This window comes from Myotis nattereri (assembly GCF_964212035.1).
Source record: "Myotis nattereri genome assembly, chromosome: 10".
Classification (NCBI taxonomy): Eukaryota; Metazoa; Chordata; class Mammalia; order Chiroptera; family Vespertilionidae; genus Myotis; species Myotis nattereri.
Window position 1 is genome coordinate 27,281,902 of NC_138085.1, and position 24,698 is coordinate 27,306,599.

General features: G+C 53.9%; 1 protein-coding gene across 1 annotated transcript in view; it reads left to right on the plus strand.

The window, feature by feature from the left end:
- The window catches only part of FBLN7 (fibulin 7), a 33,277-nt gene extending 10,600 nt beyond the window's left edge, over positions 1–22,677 (plus strand). The window contains exons 2-9 of the mRNA XM_081101129.1: positions 5,558–5,590; positions 6,584–6,743; positions 10,488–10,658; positions 14,684–14,809; positions 16,666–16,800; positions 17,677–17,814; positions 19,932–20,070; positions 21,730–22,677. Coding sequence (XP_080957255.1) covers positions 5,558–5,590; positions 6,584–6,743; positions 10,488–10,658; positions 14,684–14,809; positions 16,666–16,800; positions 17,677–17,814; positions 19,932–20,070; positions 21,730–22,102 — 1,275 coding nt within the window. The 3' untranslated portion in view covers positions 22,103–22,677. The remainder of the gene's footprint in view (positions 1–5,557; positions 5,591–6,583; positions 6,744–10,487; positions 10,659–14,683; positions 14,810–16,665; positions 16,801–17,676; positions 17,815–19,931; positions 20,071–21,729) is intronic.
- The last annotated feature ends 2,021 nt before the right edge of the window (positions 22,678–24,698 follow it).

Sequence of the window (24,698 nt, forward strand, 5' to 3'; positions counted from 1 at the left end):
TGCGTCATGTATGCCTGGGCCAGCAGGTAGGGTCCTGTCTCGGCTCCGAGGGAGGGAGTGCCGTGAGCTCTGGGCAGCTCCCTTAGATCCGCCACAGCAGGAGCTTATGAGAGAGCATTGGGGGAACACGGACACGACTTCCCTGTGGGGGGTGGCAGGAGGCAGGTGGAGTGTAGCTCTGTGGCCTCATGGCTCCCCAGAGCCTTAGGGCCAGGCCCCACCCTCCCAGTTCTCAGCACTGGCCTGTGCTCAGAGCCACCTCTGCCACCCCTATGTATCAAATAAGTTTTTAATTCAAAGAAATGGAAACTATTTTTCATTATTTACCATTAATGGTGTAAGCCGGTAGTAGAGCCAGGCTTTAAAGGATGGACACCTCCACCATCTGAGGGGATCTCTTTAAAAATATTCAAGATGAGGGTCCCTCGAGGCTCTGGAAGAGGTTTGTGGAGGTGGGGCCCTGACACCAGCCCTCTTCAGCCTCTGGGACGCCTTCCTCCCGGGTGTGGACTTGACCTTTGCCTAATCACAGCGCAAGGAGCCTTTGCTGGAGTGGGAGGTCAGCTCTGGAAGGGTGAGTGAGCCTGTGGGTGATTTGAACAGTTGGGGTCTGGGCCCTTGAGATGGAGGGGACTGCCCGAAGCCAGCCCTTTGCTGTGGCAGGGCCAGGCTGAAGTGCAGGTAGTGACACCTGACGGTCCAACTTGCTCCTGTCCCTGAGCCTCGGAGGCCCCGCATGCCCCGATGACCTCTCAAGGCTACCTTTGCAGAGGAAAATGGTTTGTTTTCAGTCCAGGGCTCCTCGTGGTCCAGAGCAGGGGATGCGGAGAGTGTGGGAGGTAAGAGGGCAGGCAGATGGAGGGCGCAAGGAGCCCCTCCCCAGAGCACAGAGGAGCGGAAGTGGTATCCAGGCCCGGGTCCGACAAGCTGCTCTGCTTCTCGGTGTGAAACGATGCCACGACCCAGTGTCCACAGGAAAGCTGACCACAACCCAGTGACACACAACCCAGTGTCCACAAGGAACTTGTGCCCTGTGGCCCAGTGTATGATGATGACCCTCGTGTGTGTGCATGTGTGTCCCGTCCAGCAGTGAGAACCGACAGCGGTTAGCAGGGGTGCCTCTGGTCACGGGATTTGTTCTGTTTTGATGTTTTGTAGGGAGTATGCTTTACGATCAGGTGACATGATAAAGGGGACACACTCAGGTCTCCAGTGCGCTCTGGGCCCTATTTGTGCCCATAATGCAGACCTCTTGAGCACCTGGCTCTGCAGATGAATTGAGGTAACGACAGGTGACAGATTCTGGGCATAGCTCCCAAGGGCTCCATTTAGCATTTTGGGATCAAGGCAGTGGTCCCACCCTTGTAATAGCAGCTGCAGCCAACTCATCAGACGTCACGTCCGCAGCCACTAAATCTGTTTCCCTGGTACCCGGCCCAGACCCCGCACACTGGCTTGCCAAGACCTCAAAGACCTTCCTCTCTCTTTTTTTTTTCCCCTCTTGGGGACTTTCCTTTTTGTTTCTTCTAGTTGTATTGAGCTATAATGGACATACAGCACTATATTAGTTTCAGGCGTACAGCTTAGTGATTTGATATATGTCTATATTGTGAAATGATCACCACCATAAGTCAGTTCATATCTATCACTTCACATAATTACAAGTTGTTTCTCTTGTGATGAGAACGTTTGTGATCTACTCTCAGCAACTTTCAAACATGCAACCTAGTACTGTTGATTACAGTCACCTGCTGTACATTAGGTCCCAGGACCTGTAGCTGGAACTTTTTATCTTTTGATCACCTTCAGCTATTTTCACCACCACCTCATCCCCACCTTCTGGCAACCACCAATTTATTCTCTGTATCCAGGAGTTTATTTTTTACATTCCACATGCAAGTGAGATCATACAGTATTTATCTTTCGCTGTCTGACTTATTTCACTTAGCATAATGCCCTCAAAGTCTACCCATATTGTTGCAAATGGCAGGATTTTCTTCATTTTTTATGGTGGAATTGTATATACAGGGTGTCCCCAAAAATATAGACACAATTTAACAGCTGATAGCTCAGTTATGAAAATGAAATGTATTTTAATAAACACTGCCTTTACAATTATTCACACCTTGAATATATATATATATATATATATATATATATATATATATATATATGTCATATCATACCTTTTTTCCATTTATCCATCTGTGGACACTTAGACTATATCCATGTCTTGGCTATTGAGAATAATGCTGTAGCCCTGGTCGGTGTGGCTCAGTTGGTTGGGCGTCGTCCCATGCACCAGAAAAGTTGCCAGTTCAATTGCTGGTCAGGACACATGCCCGGGTTCCGGGCTCAATCCCCACTAGAGGAATGTAGGAGGTAGCTGATGGATGTTTCCCTCCCACATCAATGTTTCTCTCTCTCCCTCTCCCTTCCTTTCTCTCTAAAAATCAATTTTTTTAAAAAGAGAAAAGAATGCTGTTGTGAACATAGGCGTGCATTTTTTAATTGCAGTTTTCATTTTCTTAGACAAATACCCTGAAGTGGAATTGCTGGGTCATAAGGCAGTTGTATTTTTAATTTAAAAATTAAATTGCTTTTTAGAGAGAGTAGAAGCGAGAGGGAGAAATATTGATGTGAGAACAAAACATTGATTGGCTGCCTCCTCCACATCTCTTATGAGGAATTGAACCCAAAACCTGGGCATGTGCCTGACCAGCAATTGAACCGGAAATCTTTTGGTGGATAGGATGATGCCCAACACCAGCCAGGACTATATTTTTAATTTTTTGAGGAGCCTCTATACTGCTTTCCACGATGGCTGCACCAATCTGTATTCCCATCAACAGTAGGAGAGGGTTCCCTTTTCTCTACATCCCCACCAACATGTGTTTGTTGATTTATTGATGACAGCCATTCTGACAGGTGTGAGGTGCTATTTCATTGTGATTTTGATTTGTATTTCCCTGATGATTGATTAATGATGTCACTCACCTTTTCATGTACCTGTTAATCATGTCCTCTTTGGAAAAATGTCTATTTAGATCCTCTGTCCAATTATATATATACTAGAGGCCTGGTGCACAAAAATTTGTGCACTGTGGGGAGGGGAGGGGTCCCTCAGCCCAGCCTGCGCCTCTCACAGTCCAGGACCCCTTGGGGGATGTCCGCAGTCAGAGGCGGGAGAGGCTCCCAACACTACTGCTCCGCTCACCACTCCCCATCCCTGAGCCCGGCTTCTGGCTGAGCGGTGCTCCCCCTGTAGGAGTGCACTAATCACCAGGGGGCAGTTCCTGCGTTGAGCGTTGGTTCGTGGTTTGGTCGGTTTGCATATTACCCTTTTATTATATAGGATTATTGATTTCAGAGAGGGAGAGAGAGAGAGAAACATCAATGATGACACAGAATAGTTGATCAGCTGCCTTCTGCACACCCTCCCTACTAGGGATCAAGCCCTCAACCCAGGCATGTGCCCTGACCGGGAATGGAACTGTGACCTCCTGATTCATAGCTCGATGCTCAACCACTGAGCAACACCAGCCAGGCCTCAGCCCATTTTTTAATAAGATTGTTTGGGTTGCTTTGCTGTTGTTTTGTGTGAGTTATTTATATATTTTGAATATTAATCCCTTAACTGTGGATTAATTTTTCTTCCATTCAGTAGGTTGCTTTTTCATTTGATTGATGGTTTGTTTCCTTTGTTGTGTCAAAGCTTTTTCGTTTGATGTAGTCCTTCCTGCTTATTTTGCTTTTGGTGTCAAATCCAAAAAAATCATTACCAAGACTGGTGTCAAGGAGTTTTCCACCTACGTTTCCTTCCAGGAGTTTGATGGTTTCACGTCTCACATCCAAGTCTGTATTCCAGTTGGAGGTGATTTTTGTGTATGGTGGGTCCCACTTCATCCTTTTGTCTGTGTCTGTCCTGTCTTCCCGACACCATCGGTTGAAGAGACTGTCTTCCTTTCCCATTGTATATTCTTGATGCCTTCGCATTAATAATTGACCATCTGTGCATGGATTTATTTCTAGGGTCTCTAGGACCTTCCTCTGTTAGCATCACTCCTGCGATGCTGGAGGCAGGAATGAATGGGCCGGGCCTTCCCAACCTTCCCTCAGCAAGTCCACCCACAACTCTCCCCTCTCCCTCCCGCCTTAGTGTGCTTGGTCTGAAGCGTTTCCCATTATGACTGGATGAGGCCTTCTCACGCCTAATGAGCATTTAGGGGGAAAGCAGCTGGTGCTCATTCTCCACAGTGCGGGGGCAGAGGGTCCCGGGCAGGGTACCTAGACGCAGAGGATAGCTGTGCCCAAACTTGCACTGGGCTCAGACATACTTGGCTGCTGCTCCTATTTCCCTCCACACTCGCTCCCCTTCTTTCTCTACTTTCTGGGGCTCCATGCCACCCCCAGGTTCGCGACAGCAGTCTTGGCACCGATCTCCTCTCCCCAATTTTAAAACAGCCCTTCTGTGTCCCTTGGGGCAGCCCCAGCCCAGCGAGCCCTCTCCCAGCTAGGGAGGCAGCTGCTGGCTTGGCTCAACGTGGGGAGGGATGTTGCCTCCGCTCCCTCTCCCCTTCCAGCCCCACCATCCAGGCCCCGCAGCCTGAAATTTGCAAAGAGTTAGAAATTCACTCCTGTGGGCTGTTTTGCTTGGGCCATGGAGTTACCAATGTCTATTGCAGATGCATCAAGAAGCCCACTCACCGTCCAGGGGCCTGTGGGGGACAAATGAGGCGGCACAAGACAGTGCAGAGGGTCGCTGACGGCTTAGGGTGGCAGATGGGAGCCAGCCAGGCTCCACAGCTCCTAAGCCCCATGATCTGGGGAAAGCTGCTTGGCTTTCAGCCTCTTATCTTCATCGGTGACAGACGCCATCCCAAGCCTTGCTCCAGCCACTAGTACTCTCTGAAGGGGCCGGTAGCTTTGTAAATTGTGAACTTCTCAATGTCCGTCACACAGGAGCCACGAAGCCATCTAATCAAAGCAGCTTTTTGAAGGGAGGGGCGTGGGTGTGGGAAGTGAGGCCCGGGTGGGATGTCTGGGCAATGCCGGGCAGGCAGGGGCTGCCAGAGGCGCTGCCGGGGCGCCCAGGCCTGAGTGGGAAGGACACGCGGGGGAGGAAGACGGAAACAAACAAAACTTCTCTTCCCAGCAGCTACCTTAGGGGCCAGGCCCCGTCAGGCCCTGGTCCGGGCGGAATGAGCCAAGGATGCCCCGTGGGTTAACGAGTTCCAGGGCAACTGGGGATTCAGCTTTGTCAAAAGCGCCCATTGAGTCAGGCCGCTGAGTCATCTGTTGGCCAAACCTCCGAGGGGCAGCGGCCTGGCAGGCTCCCTGGGAGAGCCGCGGCGACTCTGTTTCCACCGTGGTGGCCAGAAGCCCCGTGACTCCCGCCGCCCTGCTGCCCTTTCAGAAAAAAAACTTAAATTATAAAACTAATAATCATTGTGGAAAAAAAGTAAGTATAAAAAAAGTAAAATGAAAAATGATCCATAAGCCTATCCCTACAGAAAACAGTCGTTTATCGTCTAATGTTCGCCTTTGTTTCATGCAGGTAATGGGTCAGGTCAGACGCGGCCACACTGAGGTGAGCCCCACGTCCTGTCACCACCCACTGTACTTACCCCTCCTCCAGCCCCCCTCCTCATGCCCTGGCTCTTACGCACAGTTGAGATTGGGAACCTTAAAACTGTTATCACTAAGTATGATGTAGGCATGGCTTTAAGTTAGTCTTTATCATGCAGAGCCTGATAAAGTCTTTATCATGCAAGCCTTCTTTTTCTATTTGTTTTTTTAATAAATTTTCACTGATTTCAGAGAGGAAGGGAGAGGGAGAGAGATAGAAACATCAGTGATGAGACAGAATCATTGATTGGCTGCCTCCTGCACGCCCCACACTGGAGAATGAACCCAGGCTTGTGCCTTTGACCGGAATTGAACCCAGGACCCATCAGTCCGCAGGCCAATGCTCTATCCACTGAGCAAGCTGGACGACTGGAGGGCTGGAGTTCTCCAGCTAGGGCCTTTTTTCTGTTATTTTTTTAAGCTTTTAAAACATCATCAGAACGGGGCCTTGACTTTTGTTGAATGCTTCTCTAACTCTATAGTTGTTTTCTTATTTGCCTGTTACATTGCTAAAAGTGTGGGGCCCATGGAGCCTTCCTGTTTTGCCTGTTTTGTAGGTCATATTGCCCACCTGCTTTTAAAAAGCCCAAGGGACAAAGAAAAACTTGGCAAAGGCACAGATTTAGAGCATTAATTTAGAGTGCAGAGTGGGGACATCTTGGAGTGAAGGCTACTGAATATAAGGCACTTTGGGTACAGACCAGGGTCTACCCACCCAGTCATATAGAATCATCCGTTTTGCCCTTTGCTCTGAAGGTGGGCGTTTTGCTTTTGTTGAAGGGTGCACGGGGCTACGCTAGATGTGGTGGGGGCGTCATGTGGTCCAGTGGGAACTCTGGGCAGGGTGCCCACGAGGCCACTTTCACATCCCCCTGTTGGGCCAGGGGTCTGGATGGCTTTGGAAGCCGAGAGCAAGTGAACCAGCCATCGTGGGTGGTGGTCCTTCTGTCCGCAGAGCTGCCTCAACAAGCAGCAGGTCCTCACGGCCATCCGCCAGTTGCAGCAGCTACTGAAGGTCCAGGAGACCCGCTTCGCCGAGGGGCTCCGCAACGTGAGGAGCCGGCTGGCTGCGCTCCAGAGCTCTGCCAACAGAGTGGGTCCCGACAGCCCCCCAGGTGGGTCCCCAAGTCGGCAGGACTTGGCACAGGGCACTCAGGCCCTTCACCTGTGACACTTTACCGTGCCTCACCGTGGGTTCCCAGGCCTCTCCCGGCCTCGCCTGCTGGCTTCCCCTCTCCCCCCACCCCCCACCCTCCCACTCCCCCACCCCCCTACCCTCTACCCCCACCCCCACCATCTGAATGTCACCTACTCCCGTGTAGATCTTTCCATTCTGCAGAATGCTCACGTCTGCATGTTAAGGTCACAGACCTCAAAAGGCACCACTTTTAGAGCAAGAGCTGCTTCTCCCCCCTTCCCTCACCCCCATCCCCACCCCCACCCAGGCAGATTCCAGCTGGCTGCAGTGTTTTAACACTAATTTTTAGAGCACTGTTAAGAGCAGAGCAAAACTGAGTGGAAAGCCCTGAGTTCCCACATGCGCCCTCCCGAACACACGCGTCGCCGCCACCACTGGTGTTGGCACCAGGGCAGCACTCCTGGTCCATCCAGGAACCAACACTGGCTGCGGTGTGTCAGGCATGCACTCCAGTCCTCCAGCAGGAGGGCACGCTCGGCCCAGTGGGAGGTGAGGGTGGGGGTCTGGTGAGCACAGCGGGTGGGTGGGCTCTGACGGACGCCAGGTCTTCTCCTGCTTGTCCCAGGAATGGCTTTCACGTTGCCACGGCCCAGAAGTGGTGGCTGGATTTCCTCTGGTCCCTCCGCAGGGTGATGGGGTCTGGGGAGTGGCAGAGGGAGGGGGGGAGTCGTGAGCCTGTGGCGTATTTGATGTCATTCACGCACTTAATGCGAATTATCAAGGACCTTCTTCGTTGTGTGAGATGAAGTTTCCTGGGGAAGGTGCTGGATTGTGTACCTTTTTGTCAAATCCAGAGTCTCAACAGCACCAAGTCGACTCCTGATTTCCGCGGCTCCCCTGAGCAGAGCCAGACCTGCCAGCCAGACCCCCTCACCCTTTCCCAGGTGCCAGGGCCTCCTTGGGGGGCTCATCACAGCCAGGCTCTGAGAAGAGGCAAGGGCATCTATCCTTCCTGCCTCAGATGGCAAGTCGCGGCCAGGAGAAGTGAGGTAGCAGTAGCAGGTCCCAGATCCTTCCTCTCTCCGCGGGGTCAGAGCTGCCTGCGGCCACTGGGAGTTTCAAAGGAGAAAGTGCAGCTGCTCATTTATAAAACTGCCAGCCATGCCCAGTAGTGCACACAGAACGGTGTATCATTAAATTACTAACCCTCTCATCTCCAGATTCTGGGTCTTTCTTCCTTGAGCCATGCAAGGATTTTTTAAGTGGTCCATTCTCTCTCTCTCTCTCTCTCTCTCTCTCTCTCTCTCTCTCTCTCTCTCTTTAATATATTTTATTGATTTTTTTACAGAGAGGAAGGGAGAGGGATAGAGAGTTAGAAACATCGATGAGAGAGAAACATCGGCCAGCTGCCTCCTGCACACCTCCGACCGGGGATGTGCCCACAACCAAGGTACATGCCCGTGACCAGAATCGAACCTGGGACCCTTGAGTCTGTAGGCCGACGCTCTATCCACTGAGCCAAATCAGTTAGGGCCATTCTCTTTTTTTAAAAAAAACTGCCACCGTGCATTCTGCCTCTTCTGTGTGTGGGCATGGGGTCTGGCAGCTGTCAGGACCCCCACCTCAGGGTGGGGTGACTGTACCTGGGCCATGGGAGCCAGACGCTCGCCCCAGGTAGTGGGAAATTTGCTGTTTTTAAGGGCATTTGGGGGGAGTCAGGAAGAATAATTTCTAGTCCTGAGGACTCCTAGGTCTTCCTCTTTGGCTTCTGTTCTGAGTATCTCCCTGCTGCTTTCCCAGCCGTTCTTTCCTGTGAGCATCACAGCCTGTCGGCGTCGGCGTCAGGGCCTGTCCAGGCAGCCTCGTCCCATCCACATCCATCGCCCGGGTGGCTCCCCCCGACCTCACTCCTGCACATGAAGCTTATTGTGGAAGCGGCAGGGGACACCCCTGTGGCTGCAGACTCACTGGGACGGGCTCGGAGTGAAGTGAGCCAGCCATGGGCACACCGTCCACAGGGCACCTCGTCCACCGAACAGAGGCTGCTGGCTCACACTGGGGAAGTGACTGCACATGGATTTTTCTCTCATTTACTCCCTCCCTGGGGCAACAGCAGCATAAATGCTGCTGTCACCCTCCCAAATTTCTTCACAGATTAATTTCTCGTCACTATTTTTATACCTACTTGATGCTTTTAAGAAGATTTAAATAAATATTTTGTCCAGCTTTTTGACTGGATCATTGCTGCAAATTGATTTTTTTATTAAACATTTTTAATATGTTCTTAATTGGTTGGTTTTGTTTTGTTTTGTTTTGAGAGAGAGAGAGAGAGAGAGAGAGAGAGAGAGAGAGAAAGGGAGAGAATAGATAGAAACATCAATGATGAGAAAGAATCACCAAGCCCACAACCTGGGCATGTGCCCTGACCGGGAATCAAACCCTGACCTCCTGATTCCTGGGTTGATGCTCGCCCACTGAGCCATGCCACCTGGGCTGCAAATCAATTTTTCATTGATTTGCATCCATTCTTTCATTCCACTAACATTTACTGAGCACCTACTGTATGCCAGATACTATTCCACCTATGCAGGTCTGGTTAACCTATGAGTTGCTCCAGCAGGAGGTTTTCCTTTCTTTGAGGTTTTTCAAGATTTTTCACCCCAAAGAGACCCCACTCCTTTCCCTCTTGACAGTGGTCCCCTTCACATTCCTCAGGCCTGCCAGGTACCAGCACGTCCCCTCTGTCCTGGATTCTGCGTGGTTATGCCTCCATCGTCTTCAACTCTTGGCTCCAGTGAGGCCTCCTCTGACCACCACATTCACAACTACCCCCCTCACCGTGCAGCCCCCAGGATTCCCTGCTCTATCTCCTACATGACACTCTCCGCTCTCCCCTCACTCTGCCGCTTGCTCGTGGGTCTGGGTTATCCATAATCTCTCCCCTGCTAGGAAGGGCTTCAGAGAGCAGGGTTTTGTTCGCTGATTCTCCCAAAGGCCTATCTAGTGCCTGGCACATAGTAAGAACACAGTAGGTAATTTTTCATTTACTCGTGTGTTCAAGGATTAGGTATTGGGTGCTCACTGTGGGGCAGGCGCTGGGCTGGGTGGGGCTGGGCATGCAGCAGGGACTCAGGCCAAGCATAGTCCCCCCTTGAGCTGCTTCCTGGGGAGAAAAGTGACAACAGATGTGGAAACAAACTTGGCGATAAGAGGCCTCCAGTGGTCACAAATCTAGGAGGGAAGCGCAGGGAGCTCACAGCATAACAGGTGCCCTGGGAGGTTTGAGTGAAGCGTGGTGGTCAGAGAACATTCTGGGAGGGGGTTGCATTCAAGCAGAGGCCCATGTGAGTGAGAAGGAGCCAGAGATGGGACGTTCTGTGGAAAGAACATCCCAGGCAGAGAGAAGAGCAGACGCCAAGGCCTGGACGTAGGCCAAGCCCTGCCTGAAGCTCCGAGAGTGTCAGGTGTCAGCACGGCTGTGGGGAATCCCACCCTGAGCTTCCCACGCAGCCAGGCCCACGCACAGCACTCGGCGTCTCTGAGCCACAGCCCTCATCTTCCACGGAGTGGGCAGTCCTCACCTCTGGCCACGTGAGCTCGGAGGAGTCGATGAGACATTTAAGAGGTCCAGCCTGGTGCACAGCCTGGAGGAGGCACTCAGAGGAGCCTGATAGTGGATGGTGATGTCTAACTCTCTGTGGTCCTTCCTTTTCTTCTACAGTTTCCTGCCCCGCTCTGAACGCCCCTCGAGACGGCAGGAAGTTTGGAAGCAAGTACTTAGTGGATCACGAAGTCCATTTTACCTGCGACCCCGGGTTCCATCTGGTGGGGCCTAGCAGTGTGGTGTGTCTTCCCAACGGCACCTGGACTGGGGAGCAGCCCCACTGCAGAGGTCGGTCCCTCCTAACGGTCCCCGGGGCTGGGCCCTGCTGGGGAGGAAGGCTCATTCCTCAGGACCCTTTCCACCTGATGCCTTCACCATTTTCAACCGCAGGAAAATGGGCACAGTGTCTGATGACTCAGCGCCACCTGTCCGAGCTCCCTAAATCCTCCCTACAATTTAGTCTTGTTTTGAATATGGGGAAATTGAGGCACAGAATGCCCAAGACCACAGCGCCGGGGGACAGGCTGAGCTGATCCACACGCAGACACTCTGACCCCAGCGTCGGTTCCTCAGCACCTCACTCTGCTCTTACCAACGGGGCCAAGACGCCTTCTGGGGGTTGTGGGGAAGGACAAGCGGGAGGCGCTGCACAGAAACGCTCCTCTTGTCTCGTTCGCTCTGGGCTGCCGTTTGCTTGTGAGGCTGCGGGTGGCCTGTGGGTTGAAGAAGTCCCTCAGGTGTCCTCTGTATCTGATGTGGGACTTGGTGTGACCGGCTCTGGGGAGACCGCTGGGTGAGAGGGAGGCATGAAAGCCTTCTCTTCTCTCTGTTGGGCTTGAAAACAGTACTTCTTTGATGCTGAGAGAAATCAGACTTGGCACGCATCACGTGTTGGCTTTTCAAAAATGTATGGCCCAGTCTTCATGCATACCAGTCATTTTCAGGGCCAGGCTCAGAGCACATCTGCCCGGGCAGAATGTCCATGATTGTAGCCCAAGAAGTGCAGGGGAAACGCAAATAGGACATGAACAAGTAGGTTTTGAAGAACAGCATCTGAACGCGTGAGTAGCTCGCAAACATACAGGAGCATCAGCAATGCACCATCTCTCCCGACGGGAGGGTTGGCCTGGGAAGCACAGGCAGCAGCGCCACACTCGCCGGTCCAGGCTTGGGTTCCCAGCTCCTGGGAAGAACGCGGTTTGTAGGGGGATTACCAGTACCAGCTCTCAGACCAATCAGCAGCTAGCCAGGAAATGCAAGGGGTGTCACAGGCAGACACACAGGGGACCTGCATCTGGATTTCCCTTGACCCTGAGAGATTTCTATCATCTCCTATAGAGACAAAGAAAAGAACAAAAGGTTTTTTCCCTGGTGATGAGCGCTCTTAGGGTTTACTCTCTTCACCACTTTCCTGTGTGTCCCACAGCCTTGCAGCTACAGCCACCAGGCTTGGCACTTACTGTAACTGGGCGTTTGCACCTTTGTCTCTGTATCCCTTATAAACCGGGAGGTAACTCCAGCGGCCTGGCCAGCTCAGGGCAGAGTTTTGTTTTGTTTGGGCCGGACAGCACTCTAGACGTCTGTTGGGGAGTCCCCATCGTGGTCCTCTACCTCCAGTGACGCTGCCCCTTGGTGACGTCGCCGTCCTCATGCAGTCATCTCCCCGTTCGGTCCCTCCTCGGGGCAATTCCCTGAGTTCTCCAACGTTCCCCAAAGGTGCAGCTTTCCATCAGGTGTCATTTCAATGGGACATAAAACACCCGTGAGATTCCTCTCCTTGAGCATCTTCATTATGTTCCTCTGTGTCTTCTGTTTTCACGATGCTGTTGTTGCCATCATGACTAAGAAATCTCTTGAACGCACAGTAGCCTGTTACTGGCCTTCCTGGGCCAGGTCCCTCGGGTATGGGCTCGTGTGTTCCAGCGGGAGTCTCTGCCTCTGGAGCAGTCTGGCCACTGGCAACGCACAAGGCGTTCCGGGACAGGCCCCGATATGGTGGAGCCTCTGCGGGAGGAGAACCCAAATGGAGCCCAACAAGGAAAATCGGTGCAGATGGAAGGGATGGTCCAGACACGAGTGGGGGGGATTGACAGGGCAGAGCTGAGCAAGTGTTCAACGCGGAAAACAACGGGCCTGTGACCTGGAGTGAGGGAGCTCGCAAAGCTCCACAGGAAAACTTACTTCCCTGAGGATGAGTCATAGGAAAGGACTTGACAAGCCCATACAAACTACGGTAGGAAAACAGAGAGTAAAGTCGACAGCCAATGGAGAAATGCCAGAAAGACATGCCCACAGAACTGATGAAAGCTGTGACTAATATTTCCGAACAAGCAGCAAGAAATTTTAAAAAGATGAAAACGGTGAAAGGACGGCATTCATTAAAAATTAGAAAACCTCAGAAACGAGGTGATGGGAGAAATGGGAAGTTTGAAACTAGATGACAGAACACAGGAAAGAATGAGAAATAAAGGGACAAGAGGTCAGATCATGCGTGTGGAACACAGGTCCAGGGACACAGTAAGTGCTCACTTCACAGTAAGTTGGGCGACAGAATCATCACAGTGCTTTTTGCTTTTTGATCCTCACCCATGGATATGTTTTTATTCATATTCGAGAGAAAGAGAGAAACATTGATGTGAGAGGGAAACATCGATCGGTTGCTTCCTGCACCCACCGTGACCGGGAATCGAACCTGCAACCTAGGTATGTGCCTTGACCTGAAATTGAACCCGCAACCCTTTGGTGAATGGGACGATGCCCAACCCACTGAGCCACGCGGCCAGGGCTTATCACAGTGCCTTTGCCTTCCCAGCCTCTCCACAGCTTCTCCAGTGCCCCCTTTGCAGCTGTGAAGTCTCCATGCACTTAACGAAGTGCCCCTGCCTGGGACAGACTCGATGTGATGACAGCGGAACTTCAGTCGGGACCTAGATGGCACGCCATGGCACGCCTCCAAGAGTGGATCAAGATAAGAGTCTGTGTGGGTCCTGTCTAGAAATGAAAACCTGGGGCACCTGGGTACAATCGCCACCCCACCTGCACCCCATTGTCCAGGTGCGACCGGGCTCGGTGCCTCCTGCTGGAGGCCTGGCTGGGGACAGGCCATGGCGCTGGTCCCGCCGGGGCCAGAATGAAAGACGCCCGTGTTCAAATCCTGGCTGTGTGCCCACAACCTCATGGCCTCAAGGTCTGCTGCTTTCAGACGTTGCTGGTGAGAACCGATGGGCTGGACAACAGGTAGAAACAGGAGCTCTGAGCCCGTGGCTTTGTGTGCAGTGTGGCTCCAGGCACATTCCTGGAAACCCCTCATCTGAAAACAGAGCCTGTGGGGGGAGGACAGCCAGGTTGAGGTCGCTGAGAAGTTGAAATGGCTCCTCCTACTATCTGGATGGTCTGGGTCCTTCTGTGATGGAGACAAACCATGTCACAGTCTATACAACACCCCAGTCACAAGGAGGCCAACCCGCCCCCAAGGCTGCAGCTCTCATCAGGAGCGAAGACCTTCCTTTCCTCTCAAAGGACACGGCAGGGAAGGATGCTCAGGTGCCCTCAGGGCGTTTCGGACCGTCCCCAGGACGCGGTGGTCAGCCCGGGAACCCCAGACCTGCCCCTGGTGCCCGAACACTACCACCAAAACTGGGCTTACAGGATTCACAACATGCAGATGGGGCCTGAGGGTTTCAAAATATCATCTCCCCCCCCCCGCCCCCCCGATTTGGAAATTTACAAATGTTCATTGTGGAAACAAAGTGTAAATAAGAAAAACTACCAGCAGAGGAAAACCTATTGCACGGTTAAACATACATCTCTCTATGGAGCTCTTCCACCAGACTGTGCGGAGATGAACAAGGAACCATTTCCTTTTCCAGCATTAAGGAGAGGTCAAGGGTCAGGAGAACTGACGGGAGGGCTTCTAGGGGGGATTGGAAGTGCATTTCCCCATTTCTGTACATTCCATGGGCCATCCCTCCCTTCCTCTTATAACCCCCCCAAACTAAGTTCCTGTCCTGAAGGTGTTCTACCTCGGAGCTGGCTGACGGGCAGCGTTGGGGGCAGTTCTACCTGGGAGCTGGCTGGCAGGGGCAGGTGACGGGCTATACCCACCAGCAGCGCTCCAGGCTGGCAGGCACGTAGCCTGCAGAGGGAGGGTGGGCTGCATCTGAGCTCCCGCAGCAGGTGGTAGCAAGGACAGAGGGGGAGGCGGAGGCCCGAGGCAAAGTGCAGCGTAAAGACGGTGCATCCATCTTGTGTTTTGTTTGTTTGTTTTTGAATCAGAACTCAGACTTGTGATTGAAAATGATTTATCTTCCTAGATATCAGCGAGTGCGCCAGCCAGCCTTGCCAGCATGGCGGGACGTGTTTAGAAGGAGTCAACCAGTACACGTGCATCTGCCCTCCAGGAAGGACCGGGAGCCGCTGCCAGCACCAGGCCCAGACTGGTACGTGGCCGTGTGGGGCTGGGCGAGGACATCTGCTGCCAGGGAACCCTGGTCAGGGGCCGCCAGACGCACCAAGGCAGGTACTAGGGACGGAGTTTAGCTCTTTTGTGTAACCAGAGTTTTGAACCCTTTTATGGAAGAAAATTCAAGTGGAAGGACCGATTCACAGCCTGAAAAGTCCCCAGGTGGGCGCTGGGCTGAGCTGTTTCCTTGCGGCCACCTTCACGTGTCAGTGTTTCCCCTGCAGACCTACAGAGTGACTTCCTGTCCCATCACACCTGCAAGTCCGCGGCTGCTGTTAGAGGCCAGGCGTCTTTAGAGCTGGGCGACTATTCATCTGAGTGGTGGGGAGGTTGTCCGCACAGAGTCCCTGCATATTCGCCAGCCAGAAGGCCTGGGAGACACACAGTGGCTGCCGTGCAGATGGCAGGAAAATGCAATACGGAACCGATAGGCGTGGATGGGGTTCCCACACTGCGGTGCAACCAAAATGGCATAAATAGGTCAGATCCTAAGTATATCCTGCTCCTTTGCCCCCAAAGCCTGGCACGTCCTGTGTGATTTCTGTGTGGCATCTCAGTGTGGGGGGAGGATCAGGCGGTTGGCACAGTATCCGGAGAGTAGGAGCTTTGTCAAGACTCAGTGTCCTTGCACTGGACTCAGTCCAAGGCCACCTGTAAGCGTTGCCCCCAGAGATTTGCTGCTTTACGTGTCCTGATTCCATCCAGCCTGCTGGGAGTTTTCTCAGGATGAGGCTGCCCTGCCAGGAGCCCTGAGCCCCTCCAGCTGGATGCCAGGAAGCTGCTCTGTCAGATGGAGGTGGGAGGCGGGCCCTTCTGGGCAGCCCCACTGCCTCTCCTTACAAACAGGACAGAAAAGGAAATGGGCCCCTCGCAACCGAAATGTGCTGGTCCCTGGAAGCTGACGGCTCCTGCCATCAGGACTCTAGGCAGCTGTTCCTCAGGCCCGGGGGCACTTCATGTATAAAGTATCCCATGATGGGGACCCCCCACCCAGGAAGGGAAGGAGGGCGTGACGGGTGCACCAAAGCCAGCCCCAGCCTCACAGCATCATGGAGCCTCTCGCAGACACCCGGAGCTTACTCGCCTGCCTGTCAGCCCCGTGGGGGGGGGTCTCCCGCTCAGCGCTTTTTCTTAAACCCAGGCACCTGCTTTTCCTGTCGTGGTGAGATGCAAACAGCATAAAGGTTGCCATGTTAAGTGCAGGGTTTGGTGGCAGGTCCAGTGGCACTAAGTGCGTTCACGTTGTCCTGCAGCCACCCAGCCCCTCAGCCTTTTCCCGTGTCAGAGCTGAGACGCTGCGCCCAGCACCTCCCCTGGCAGCCCTGCTACTTCTGGCTGAATCCGGCTCCTCTCGGGACCATTACGTGGCAGGAACCCCACAGCCTGTGTCCTGTTGTGCATCCCCTTACTCTCACCCCCATTCCTACAGCCTCCCCCAACCTTCGACAACTTCCAAAAACGAACACTTTTTTCTGATTAGAAAGTTGGTTTCTGTTCTTGGTTCAAAAACAAAAAGAAAAACGTAGAAAAGAACAAGAATACAGCACAAAAGAACCCTCCAGAAGTGGATGCGAACTGCGGTGCCCGCTGGGCTGTGGGCGCCGGGTGTGTGCCACGCCTTTCTGAAGAAGAGGCGGTTTCCTGACCTTCGCCCTCTGCCTGGCCTCGGTGCAGCGCGTGTGCCGTCCGCGGGGTGGGCCGTCTGCGGGGGTTTTGGTGACTCCCCCTCCCTCCTCCTCCCTCCGCCTGCAGAGTGAGCTCTCCTTCGAGCTCCCCGGCCTTTCCCGAGGTCCGCGGGACAGAGGGGCGGCTCTGACTGTCTTCTCCCTGCAGCCGCCCCCGAGCGCCAGGCCGACGACCCCGCCTTCAGCCGCGCGCCCCGCTGCGCGCAGGTGGAGCGGACCCGGCACTGCAGCTGCGAGGCGGGTTTCCAGCTGAGCGGCTCGGGCGGCGACAGCGTCTGCCAGGGTAGGTAGGCAGGTGCGCGGGGAGGGGACTCGAAGTGGAGGGGGACACAACGGGGTGGTGCCCACCTGCCAGACGGGCACAGCAGGGGGGACGCAGGAGGGAAGGGGCACCACCACCGCCCTCCCACCTATGGGCGCACCCAGTCCCCACCCAGAGCGCAAAGGAGGAGCGCGGCCTCAGGGATCCCAGCCCCTGTGGTTTTCGGTTCCTGCTGACCTGGTGGCTGCTGAGAAGGAGCTAACACCTAGACTTGGCGGGAGGCGAGGGCCGCCATGAGCAAGTAGCCAGGAGTCCCAGGCTCACCCCCAGGCAGAGCGTGGCCTTGAGCCCCTTGTCCCTGCATCGTGGCTGGAATCACAGGGGTAGGGGTTCGGAGCTGGGCACGTGCCCGAGGCTCCTCCCTGCCCCTCTGGGCTTAGCTGTATGGACAAGGCCACTTCTAGGGACCATCTTGCCCACCAAAGCTCCTTCTGAAAACAACTCAGGCCAGTGGTCCAGACCTGAGAATCGGTCAGTTGGTGCCAACACCCTCCTTTACTGCAGCAGAAACAAGACCCAAAGAGGGGGCCGCAAAGTAGGCCGGGAGCCTGGGGTGCAGCAGGCACTGGCTCTCTGGGCTGCCCTGGGGGCCTGCTTGGCCAGCCTCTGTGGGGTCTCCCTTTCCAGGGTCTTCAGCCTTAGATGGAGGAGCCTTGGAATCTGTCTGGTCAGCTCCCGCCCTCCTCCCTATGCCCTCTGGCCCTTGGCTCCACAGAATGGGAGTGCCCCCTGCCTCCCGCCCCCCCCCCCCGCCCCAGCCCATGCTTTCCCATGCTCTGCTGGGGAAAAGGCTGACTTCATGGCCCCCCAAGTTATCCCAGGCACTTCTGTTCCCAGATGTGAATGAGTGTGAGCTCTACGGGCAGGAGGGGCGCCCCCGGCTCTGCATGCACACCTGTGTGAACACACCTGGCTCCTACCGCTGTGCCTGCCCCAGCGGGTACCGGACCCTGCCCGACAGGAAGAGCTGTGAGGGTGAGTGGACCTGCACGAGGCAGGTGCTGCGGGGCTGAGAGGGGCTCTCCGCACCTGGTCACTGCTGCTCCTGTGACCTGCCAGGACTCCGGAATGGGATGCAGTGGATGTTCCGGGGTCAAAGTCTCAGATATACTCAGTCTTTAAAAATCCACCAACAGCCCTGACCGGTTTGGCTCAGTGGATAGAGCGTCGGCCTGCGGACTGAAGTGTCCCGGGTTCGATTCTGGTCAAGAGCATGTACCTTGGTTGTGGGCACATCCCCAGTGGGGAGTGTGCAGGAGGCAGCTGATCGATGCTTCTCTCTCATCAATGATTCTAACTCTCTATCCCTCTCCCATCCTCCCTGTAAAAAATCAATAAAAAATAAATCAAAAATAAAAATCCACCAACAGCCGGGCCGGTGTGGCTCAGTGGATAGAGCGTCGGCCTGTGGACTGAAGGGTCCTGGGTGTGATTCCAATCAAGGACACATGCACAGGTTGAAGACTCAATCACCAGTGGGGGGGGGGGGGGGAGGGGCGTGCAGGAAACAGTGATCAATGATTTTTCTCTCATCATTGATGTTTCTATCTCTCTCCCTCTCCCTTCCTCTCTGAAATCAATAAAAATATATTTTTTAAAAAAACACAACAAAACACCAACAGCCTGGCAGGTGTGGCTCAGTGGTTGAGCATCGACCCGTAAACAGTTTGATTCTCAATCAATGCACATGCCCGGGTTGCAGTTCGATCCCCAGTAGGGGGCGTGCAGGAGACAGCTGATCAGTGATTCTCTCTCATTAATGTTTCTATCTCTCCCTCTCCCTCCCTCTCTCTGAAATCAATAAACAAGAACAAAAAGACCACCAACAGAAGGACCTCTCATCAGGCTGCATTGGCATCGCCATAAATAGGAAAGCAAGTTGCTTAGCCATCCTGGCAAATAGTCTCTTCTGACCTTCTGCAAGTAACTGCTCGCAAGGTCAGGCCATGTCCTCCCCTTCACGATGCCTTTAGCCAGGGTAGGACCCAAAGGAAGAGCAGCCAGTTGGTCCCCGTGCCCTGCAATCTGGAGGAGACATGAGGCTCCGGGCGTAACTTGCCTTCTCCATGGCTGGTGCAGGCCTGCATCTCCGTCTGAAAGGGAAGCACCTTACAGCCACTATGCCGTAGTGTGATCACCCCACATCTCAGCCCTGGAACCCCGATGCTATAGCAGGTCTCTGGGTTGCAGAAAACTGGGTCTGCTAACCCAGGCCTGCCTCGCATTAGAGGAGGGACAAATCCGTGTTCCTCAGCTGTCACCCATGGAGACAGGACACAGAAGAGAACCCAGCTGGTCCTGGACTGTGGCTCTGAGCTGCTGGGGGAGAAGGAGGAGGAGAGAGGGCAGAAGGCTCCATAGGCTGTGGAAACCTAGAGGAGGTGGCTCCCCAGTGACATCCTATTGAGGTTCCACTGCAGGACTCAGAGAAATGGTAACCTGGGGTTGGTGTAGGAGAAGGTATCCAGAGAGCCATCATCTGTGCATGCACCCATCATTCCCATCTCCATCTGCCTCCTCCATCCCTCTCACCCATCTCCATCTGTCTCCTCCATCTATCCATCTCTTCTATCCATCCATCCATTCATCTTTCTCATCCATCCATCCATCCACCCATCCATCTCTCATTCATTTGTTCATCTATCTGTCCGTCCTACAGTGTTTGTGTGGGGTTAGGAAGAAACACACACTTCAGCGGGGAGACTCACCTGTGAAGGGAGCAGAGAACTCATACAGAGGAGAGTGAGGCCATCGGCTTTGGGCATGGGGTGAGGCCGAGTAGGAAGCTTTCAATGATTTGATCACACAGGGCATGATAACAGCCCTGGAGGGGAGACGGCAGGGCACCTTGGCTGAGGAGGCAGGTCTGAGAGAAGCATGGTGGCAGGAGCACTTTTTTGTGCTGTCCAGCCCCCTGTAAGCTGTCACACCCAGGAGGGAGGACAGGATCCCGGGAGGAGAGTTCCCCACTCTAAGAAATGGCATGAACGTTTGGAAAGCTTGAAACGTGTGGGACACCACACCCCAGTGGCCCTGTCAGCGATGGAGGGGGCGCCGGCGATCTCCACCCTGACTGGGTGCCCGTCTTCCAGATATCGACGAGTGCGTGAGCTCACAGCACCTGTGTCCCCGGGGGACCACATGCATCAACACGGGTGGAGGCTTCCAGTGTGTCAGCCCCGAGTGCCCGGAGGGCAGCGGCAACGTGAGCTACGTGAAGACTTCTCCCTTGTGAGTATCCCAGGTGGCCGGGCTGGGTTCTCCCAATGGTCTTGGGAGATGGTGCAGTTCATCCGAGGAAAGATGATCAGCGGGGAGCGGGGAGTCTGGGTTCTCCGAGCTCCTGTGTCCCGTTAGTGGTTGCAGAACATGCATCACTGCTCTGTGCAGTCAGAACCCAGTTTGCCCGACAGAAGTCATTTCCCAGGGCTGCCTGCGGACGCGGAGGGTGAGGGCACTTAGCCTCCTGGGGCTGCACTTCAGGGAGGGAAGGCCGCCGGGGGAAGTGTCCAGCAGGAAGTGTCCGTCACACTGATGTGGGGAAGGACCACCTTCTCGTGCTCACACAGCACATCCCGCACACTCTGCCAACCTGTCTCCCCGGCTTTTCCGTGGCGCTAGAAGGGCTCCTGGGGCCTAGCACTTTCATAGAGCTTTTTCTTTTTGGAAGACGGGAGACAGGCCTTTAAGGAGAATGACAAAGTTCGTGGATTTTCTTCTAAAAAGATCCCAAGGGCTCTAGCATTGTCTTTAGAATGAACCCAGTTCCCCAGCTTAGATCCTTGAAGAGCTTTGGGAGCTATAAGCGAATGGGAGCCCTGAGGAAGGCAGGCCCTGAGCGTGGCAGCTGTTGGTGAGAGTGAAGGGCAGAGGGACCTACACATCTTAGCCCTGGGGACATCCCCGATTAGCAGCCGGACGTAGTATTCAACCTGCATCAATTCCCAGGATGATGAGACCCACCGAATTAGCTCACCTGCGTCTGTGTTTATGTGGGAAATGTCAGCCTTCCTCCGGACCCTGGCCCCGAATGGTTAAGGCAGACAGGGTTTCCTTAGGAGTGAATAACCCTTGGAGATGTAGGAAGTCCAGCAGTGGGGAGCGCCATGTCTTAGGAGGCCGCCGGCTAGCTGCCTGGGTCCCCACCTTAGATGGAGGTCTCAGCACGTGCAGAGGGTGCCTGGTCTGAATACAGCATCACCATTGCTATTGAATCTTACCTGGCTTTATGTTTCTGGAACAGCTATAGTAATAGCATCCACGCACACCCCCCCACACACATGCACACACATGCACATGCACAGGAACACGCACATGCATACACACACAGGAACATGCACATGCATACACACAGGAACACACATGCATACACACAGGAACACGCACATGCATGCACACAGGAACATGCACGTGCACACACACAGGAACACACATGCATACACACACGCACGTATGCACACATATGCACACATGGACATGCATACACACAGGAACACACATGCATACACACGCAGGAACACACACATGCATACACACAGGAACACACACATACACACAGGAACACAAATGCGCACACAGGAATACACACAGGAACACACATGCACACACACAGGAACACACATGCATACACACAGGAACACACATGCATACACACAGGAACACACACATGCATACACAAGTGGGTTAGGGGAGTGCCTCTTCCTTGGCCACCTTGACGCCAGCCACACTCACTTGCCTGTAGCTCCAGGCACCTGTGGTGAGGGGCCCAGTGGCTGGAAGAGGTCACTCCAATGGCCTTGGCAAGAGGGCAGGCAGGGGCCAGGCCAGGCCAGGGCAGCCCCCCTGCGTCTCCCCGAGGCTGACTGCCTACATCTTGCCTCTCTGATCCAGTCAATGTGAGCGAAACCCCTGCCCCATGGACAGCAGGCCCTGCCACCACCTGCCCAAGACTATCTCCTTCCACTACCTGTCCCTGCCCTCCAACCTGACAACGCCAATCACGCTCTTCCGCATGGCCATGGCCTCGGTGCCCGGCCGACCCGGACCCAACAGCCTGCGGTTTGGCATCGTCGGTGGGAACAGCCGCGGCCACTTCGTGATGCAGCGCGCAGACCGCCAGACAGGGGAGCTGATCCTCGTCCAGCCCCTGGAGGGGCCGCAGACACTGGAGGTGGACGTTGACATGTCAGAATACCTAGACCGCTCCTTCCAGGCCAACCACGTGTCCAAGGTCACCATCTTTGTGTCCCCGTACGACTTCTAAGGGTGCTTGAGCACGGGCTGTGGAGATCTGGGCTCACGTCTCTTCAAAGCCTCGGCTGTGGGCATGACTGCGAGACACTGGCCCCACTGCCCACCTGCTCACCTGCCTATGCACCAGGTGTCCCGGGCAGTGCTGCACGCTGGCCCACAGAGTCGCACAGAAGGGCAACCACAAAACCCAAACTGCTGCCATCGCTTCTGTTTTCTGCTTTAAGGTTGTTCCCTTTGATTATTCACTAATTTTCTGAAATCTCTTTTCCAGGGGAATGGGCAGCTTTTGAAAATGCCGTGTGAATGGCACTGTGAGTCTGAACTAGCTGGGGAGGGGAGGCTCATGTCTGTCTGAGGTGGTTGCGAGTCCTGAATTATGACAGTCACGCTGAGGGTCAAACTGTGCCCTGTGTGCGTGGCACGGGGGGGGGGGGGTCCTCGGCCACCACCCAGTGTTCTGCTGTTGTCTGTGTCCCCTCTGTGACATGCCTGCCAGCTTTCTCACCAGAGAGGGATGCAGGGCCCGGGACCCCCATACTGATTCTTCTAGACCAAGAGACCACCATTAAAGAGTAGATTCTGCCTGAATTAATTCCTTTTGAGAAATCCTATCTCAAAACATAACCTGGTTTTCTAACTGAGTAAGTAAAGCCTTTTGCTTCTGCTGCTCACCTGGCCTGCCCCTGAACATGAGCTGGCCCCGTTCCTTGTAGGAGGGAACCTCTAGCTCTCTCTCTGTCCGGTCGCACCCACTAAGATGAATGACTTAGGAAGAACACACAGGTGAATGTGGGGTTGCTCCCCCAGGGGAAATCTGGCCTGGCCACGTGGGAGATGGGTCAGCAACACCTGGCTGTGGGGAGTTTAAGAAGGTGCTTGAATTCCATTGGTCCCAGGCCTTCTGCTTCTGATGGAAGAGCCAGGGGGAGATGCCCCCTCCAGTGACCGGCTAGGGGGCGGGGTGTGAGGCAGGATAGGGTGGGAGACACCATTCAGGTTAAAACTTAGAAGTTGGCTGAGCTCTGAGGAGGTTACAATATCCAAATACACGTTAATCTAGGTGAGATTTCATCACAGGTGCGTTATTCAAAAACACTTTGTATTTGCCTTGGTCTGAGATGGAGCCAGAGGACGTATGTTGCCAGGTGAGTGGTCCATCCCACATCAGGATGTTTCTGGGACACTATCCTTGTCTTCATTTGTCAGATGAAGAGTGAGTGATGTTTTTCTCCTCCCATGGGTTTAGCTGTCATCTCTGCCACAGCAGAGCCAGGGCCTGCAGATCTGCCTCCCAGGTTGTTACAAGAACTATTGAAACTGTAATCCAAGCTTTGTATTTTCCAAGTGGTGCTGTGACAGGTCAGAAGCCTGAAGGCCCCTGGGCGACACCCCAGGTGGGAGAGCCCAAGGGCCTGGCCACATTCCTGAAATTGAGGTGTCACCGCGGTGTGCTCCTGTTCCTTGCCAGGGCGGGGGTGGGTGCAGGTGAGGCGCGTGGAGGCTCCCCAGGACCGGACGCTCCTGACCTGCACTGTGTGACGATGACCTGATGACTGGGATGCCACACAGGCCGGTCTAAAGCAGTGGTTTGCATCCCGAGATCTGCCCTCGCAGAACCACATAGGTGATGGCTGCTCGGGTCCCCCTGTGGATCATGCCTGGGCCTTCTCCGGGGGTAACGCCTGACGTTCTCTCTTCTCTCTCACCTCACGTTCCCTGTGGAAGCCAACTCTCCTTTGTCCCTTCACAACCTGTGCCAGGCCAGAGTAGCTAACAGTTCCAGCATTAATTTGTACCCCTTTCCAAGAGACCTCGTTTCCTAGTATTTGGCAGTGGGGTTTTTAAACTTTGTATCATGCACAGTTGCAAATACGTACAGAAGCACGTCATGTCGTGAGCCCATGTCCGAATCACCAGCCTCAGTGATTAACACACAGTCAGTCTCTTCCATCTCTACTCTCACCCCCCCAACCCCCCAATGACGATTCTGAGGCAGACCCTGGACATCACTCGTAGCATTTCATCTGTAAGCGTTCCAGCATGTATTTCTAAACCCTACGTACTTTTAACAAAGCACAACTTCAATTCCAGTCATACCTAAAAGTTAGCAATACTTCCTTAATGCCTTCAAATATTTCTGAATGGCCCATGATTTTCTGTTTCTTTGAATTGGGTCCATGATTTATAATTTGTTGATATGCCTCCTTAGTGTCCTTTCATCTGTACATCTTAGCATATGTTTGGAGAACCTGGAGGCCTATTAGAAGACAGTGGACTGGGTCATTTGTCCTGTAGAATTTCTCACAGTCTGGGTTTTCTTGGATGCATCTCTGTTACGTCTTTTAACGTGTTCCTCTGTCCTCTCTGTTTTTTATATATCAACTAGAGGCCTGGTGCATGAATTTGTGCATGGGTTCGGTCCCTTGGCCTGGCCAGTGATTGGGACCAAGCAGGCCATGTTTCCCAGTCCAAATCAGGGCCTCGGCCGGGGGTGGGGGCAAGAGGGAGGGACCACGAGAGGTTGGCTGGCAGTGTGGGAGCACACTGACCACCAGGGGGCAGCCCCTGTGTTGAGCGTCGATGGTCGACCAGTCATGACAGTCGCT